Source organism: Myotis brandtii, unplaced genomic scaffold, assembly GCF_000412655.1.
Source record: "Myotis brandtii unplaced genomic scaffold, ASM41265v1 scaffold236, whole genome shotgun sequence".
NCBI lineage: Eukaryota > Metazoa > Chordata > Mammalia > Chiroptera > Vespertilionidae > Myotis > Myotis brandtii.
The window spans coordinates 1,268,032-1,273,112 of NW_005358901.1; the positions used below are offsets into that span (position 1 = coordinate 1,268,032).

Sequence of the window (5,081 nt, forward strand, 5' to 3'; positions counted from 1 at the left end):
CATCATAAGCAAGAAGCTATATTATAACAGAAGGTGGAGATAAAAGACAGAAGGAAGCCCTAACCGGTTTGGCTCAGTGGATAGAGCGTCGGCCTGCGGACTGAAGGGTCCCAGGTTCGATTCCAGTCAAGAGCGTGTATCTTGGTTGCGGGCACATCCCCAGTAGAAGATGTACAGGAGGCAGCTGATCGATGTTTCTCTCTCATCGATGTTTCTAACTCTCTATCCATCTCCCTTCCTCTCTGTAAAAAATCAATAAAACATATTTTTTTTTTAAAAAAAGAAGGAAAATAAGGAGGCAGGGCCAGGGAGAGAGGGGTACCGGAGGAGGGCCGTCATAGCTAGCGTGGTCAGGGAACTCCTCTCCAAAGAGGTGACCTTCAAGCTGTGACTAGATGGAAGGTAGGGACCCAGCCATGCAAACATCTAAGTCAAAAGTGACAGCACATGCAAAGGCCCTGAGCCAGTAACTGGTATGGCCAGTGCTAGGCACAGAGAATGGTTTGGTGGTCCCTCAGTAAGTTAAACAGAATCACCACATGACCCATCAGTTCCACTCCTAGATATGTTCCCAAACTAATTAAAATAGGTGTTTCAGAAAACCTGTACATGGATATTCACAGCAGCAGGATTCACAATGGCCAAGAGATGGAAACGGCCTAAATGCCCATCAACTGGTCAATGGATACACACAATGTGGTCCATCCACACAATGGAATATTACTCCGCCGTGGAAAGGAATGAGGCACTGACACGCTACAACATGGATGGATAGACCTTGGACACATGCTACTGGTGAGAGAAGCCAGGCACAAAAGGCCACAGAGTGTGCGATTCCATTTATGTGAAATGTCCAGAACAGGCAAGTCCAGAGACAGGAAGTGGAAACAGAAGGGTTTGTCTCTAGTGCAGGTAGAGCAGGAGATGAGGGTTTGGCACCATTGGAAGTGGATTAGAGCCAAAGTTTGTCAGTGAGAGAGAGGAGCGCGTCTGTGGAGGGTGGTTTATCTGTGCCTGTGAGTGTCCCTGCTGATGGGACACAGCTCCCTAGTGCGGGGTCAGCCAGACCCCTCTGTCTCCCTCCTATGGAGCCACCAGCCTCACCCCATCAGGAGCTTCAGAGAACTTCTGCTGGGTGTGTCCTCATCCCAATCTTATGCCCTCTGCTCCTGCAGCTTCTGTCCAAGTATGACCCTCAGAAGGAGGCGGAGCTCCGCGGCTGGATCGAGGGACTCACAGGCCTGTCTATTGGCCCCGACTTCCAGAAGGGTCTGAAGGATGGAATTATCCTGTGCACGTGAGTGTGGGTGTTGGCACAGGCTTGTCATGTGGTTGTGCTCCACTTGCCGTTGGAAGCCTGCTTGCTCTTCCCTCGATGAGTCTGTGTCTTTCTCTTTGTGTGTGTGTGTGATGGCTTTGTTGAGGATCTCTAGCAGGAAGCATCCTTGCCTTATGCCCTTCCTTTCATGGGAGAGCCTCGAAATTTTCCGGAGGCCTTTCTCTGCTGCATCCTTCTCGACTGTAGTTCAGACATTCCGTGGTTTGCACATTTGAATGGAAATTCTCAGATTCACTCCCAGAAATCAGGGCTTCTGGATTATACTCCCAACACCCATTATTGTCACTCTTTAGCATCTTTGCTTTGTGGGTGAAGATGACATTGCAAGAGGGGAAACTAAGGCCCAGAAGGAAGCAGTGAGGTTGACAAGGAAAGTGGCTAAGAGGAGAATTAGCCTCTTGGGGCTGTGAGACTCAGGCTCACCTATGCTAATGGAGGTTCCTGATTCCTCCCACCCATGTTTCCCTCCCCCCAGACTCATGAATAAGCTGCAGCCGGGCTCAGTCCCCAAGATCAACCGCTCCATGCAAAACTGGCACCAGGTGAGGGACTGTCGGGTACAGTAAGGATGGGGCTGGGAGACCCCATCTGACCTGTGGGCCGTCTGAGGTCCTCTCACAACCCCTTTTGTGTCTCCTCCCAGCTAGAAAACCTCTCCAACTTCATCAAGGCCATGGTCAGCTACGGCATGAACCCTGTGGACCTGTTCGAGGCCAATGACCTGTTTGAGAGTGGAAACATGACACAGGTGCAGGTGTCTCTCCTGGCTCTGGCAGGGAAGGTGAGGCCCAGAGAGGGGCGGCAACTTGCCCAAAGCCACACAGCAGACGGTACAGATTAAAGGTGCTGACAGACACAGTCTACCCCTTCTTGGGCTCACAGTCTGATGGAGGAAGCAGACTATAAACCAAAAATTTTTTTGTTTGTTTAAAAAGTCTTTATATTTAAAATTTTTAATTTTTTTGGTATTTTTTGTTAATCATCAACAAGGATATTTTTTCATTGATTTTTAGAGAGAGTGGAAGGGAGGGAGGTGGGGAGAGAGAGAAAGAGAAATATTGATGTGAGAGAGACACATCGATTGGTTGACCGGGGCCAGGGATTGAACCTGCAACCCAGGTATGTACCCATGACTGGGAATTGGACCCAAGGCCCTTTGGTGCACAGGCGATGCCCCAACCACTGAGAAACACTGGCCAGGGCAAAACTTTCTGTTTTAGAGCAGTTTTAGGTTCACACCAAAATTGAGAGGAAGCTACAGAGATTTCCCATATGCCCCCTGGCCAGGTGCAGCCCACCCCCGCTCAGACACAGCCTCCCCACCATCCACATCCTCACTGGAGTTTGAACCATTTGTTACCACTGATGAACGGCCAAGCACATCTCCTCAGCACCCAGAGCCTAGAGTTTACAAGAGGGTTCCCTCTTCAAGTCATTTTCTTATAAGCTGTAAGTCATAGATTGTGAGACATGCCTGGAGGAAGAAGAATTAGACCAGCCCTGGCTGGTTTGGCTCAGTGGATAGAGCGTCGGCCTGCGGACTGAAGGGTCCTGGGTTCGATTCTAGTCAAGGACACATGCCCGGGTTGCAGGTTCAATCCCCAGTGGGGGGCATGCAGGAGGCAGCCGATCAATGATTCTCTCTCATCAATGATGTTTCTATCTCTTTCTCTCTCTCTCCCTCTCTCTTCTTCTCTGAAATCAATAAAAATATATTTAAAAAAAAAAAAGAATTAGGCCAATGTGTGGGGTCTAGTGACCCTTAAAGACCCTTAGGAATAGGGAGGAGGCTCTCATGTCAGGAATGGTGTTCTGAGTGGTGTTTTCAAGGGCTGCCCCAGGAGGACCGGGGACGGGGAGATCAGGGAGGAGCCAGGGGCAAGTGTCCAAGTGAGAGTTGGGTAGAAGGTGATGAAAGATGAGACCCCCAGAAAGAATTAGACCAATGTGTGGGGTCTAGTGACCCTTAAAGACCAGGGTAGGTTGGAACAGTGTTTCCAGAGGAAGGAATAGCAAGGCCCTGATGTAGGAATAGGGCGGAGGCTCTCATGTCAGGAATGGTGTTCTGAGTGGTGTTTTCAAGGGCTGCCCCAGGAGGACCGGGGACGGGGAGATCAGGGAGGAGCCAGGGGCAAGTGTCCAAGTGAGAGTTGGGTAGAAGGTGATGAAAGATGAGACCCCCAGAATGCTTGGCCTGAGCAACAGGAAGGCTGGGGGCCAACAGGACCTCTGAATCTGACGCCTAAGTCATTGGGCAGCAGACGAAGGGGACAGGTTGCAGCCCAATCCTCCTCCAGGGTCACACACTCTGGGACCGGCTCAGGAGTCCAGGCTGCCCCTCCCTGATACTCCCAGCCCCGCTTCCCTCCAGGCCAAGACTAAGGGGCTGCAGAGTGGCGTGGACATCGGCATCAAGTACTCAGAGAAGCAGGAGCGGAACTTTGATGACGCCACCATGAAGGCGGGCCAGTGTGTCATCGGGCTCCAGGTGGGCACCAGGGCCCATCGGGGGTAGGGGAGATTCTGCTGTGACCCAAGCCCTGTCCCGCTCAATGGCCTCTGGAGTTTCTCGGGCAGCCTGACCTCTCCTGCCCGTCTTCCTGCAGATGGGTACCAACAAGTGTGCCAGCCAGTCAGGCATGACGGCCTATGGTACAAGAAGGCATCTGTACGACCCCAAGAACCATATCCTGCCACCCATGGACCACTCAACCATCAGCCTGCAAATGGGCACCAACAAGTGTGCCAGCCAGGTGGGCCTCACCCAGTCCCCCTCAGGCACGCCCCCACCTGGCCCAAACCCTTGTTCTCCATGGACACCCCCACCCTGGGCTTCCCTCCTGCCTTCTCTGTCTCTGCCTCAGCTTACTATGTGTCCCCAAGGAAGTTTCTACCTAGCCCTGTGCCTCAGTTTCCCTCAAGGGATTGACCTGAGGCCCATTCAACTCTGAAATGTTTAGACCCTGTGGTTCTCGCTTTTCCTGCTGTGTCACATGTGATGGGGGTTTTAGAGCCGTCAGGTTTTCAGGAGGCCTTGGCTCCAGACTAGAAGCTTCCTGACTGGCAGGGAGAGCTGGACCCAAACACCCCTGGTTCCAAAGTGGGGGGTCACTGGTAATGAATCATCTCAGCAGGGTCAGAACGGAGGGTGTCTGAGCAGGGCTTGGAAGGGCGCAGAGGAGTGCGTCCTGTGACTGTAAAGGGAGATGGGAGATGGGGTGGAAATTTTGGAAACCTCGTCCCTCCCGTCCTGATGCTCTCTCTTCCCTCTCCAGGTGGGCATGACGGCTCCTGGGACCCGGCGGCACATCTATGACACCAAGCTGGGGACCGACAAGTGTGACAATTCCTCCATGTCTCTGCAGATGGGCTACACACAGGGTGCCAACCAGAGCGGCCAGGTCTTTGGCCTGGGCCGGCAGATATACGACCCCAAGTACTGCCCACAAGGCCAAATGGCTGACGGGGCTCCAGGGTCAGTTGGCGACTGCCCAAGCCCAGGGAAGGCCCCGGAGTACCCTCCGTACTACCAAGAGGAGGCGGGCTACTGAGGCCCCATCCTTGCAGAGTGTCTCCTCACGCCATCGTCCCATCGGGAATTTGGGGGTTTTCTACGTTTTCATCTTGTTTTTCTATGTGTTTAAGTTGAGGGTCTGTGAAAGCCAGATCCAAATGCATATAGGGTGGGGGTCCCTGCTAGGGCACACCCAGGTAGCAAATTTCCCAGCAGGCTTAGGGCCAA

General features: G+C 52.6%; 1 protein-coding gene across 1 annotated transcript in view; it reads left to right on the forward strand.

Annotated features, from left to right (window-relative positions):
* CNN2 (calponin 2) overlaps nt 1-5,075 on the forward strand; it is a 7,737-nt gene extending 2,662 nt beyond the window's left edge. The window contains exons 2-7 of the mRNA XM_005866672.1: nt 1,176-1,297; nt 1,815-1,881; nt 1,983-2,120; nt 3,711-3,827; nt 3,946-4,092; nt 4,615-5,075. Of these exons, the coding sequence (XP_005866734.1) occupies nt 1,176-1,297; nt 1,815-1,881; nt 1,983-2,120; nt 3,711-3,827; nt 3,946-4,092; nt 4,615-4,890 (867 nt within the window). The 3' untranslated portion in view covers nt 4,891-5,075. The remainder of the gene's footprint in view (nt 1-1,175; nt 1,298-1,814; nt 1,882-1,982; nt 2,121-3,710; nt 3,828-3,945; nt 4,093-4,614) is intronic.
* The last annotated feature ends 6 nt before the right edge of the window (nt 5,076-5,081 follow it).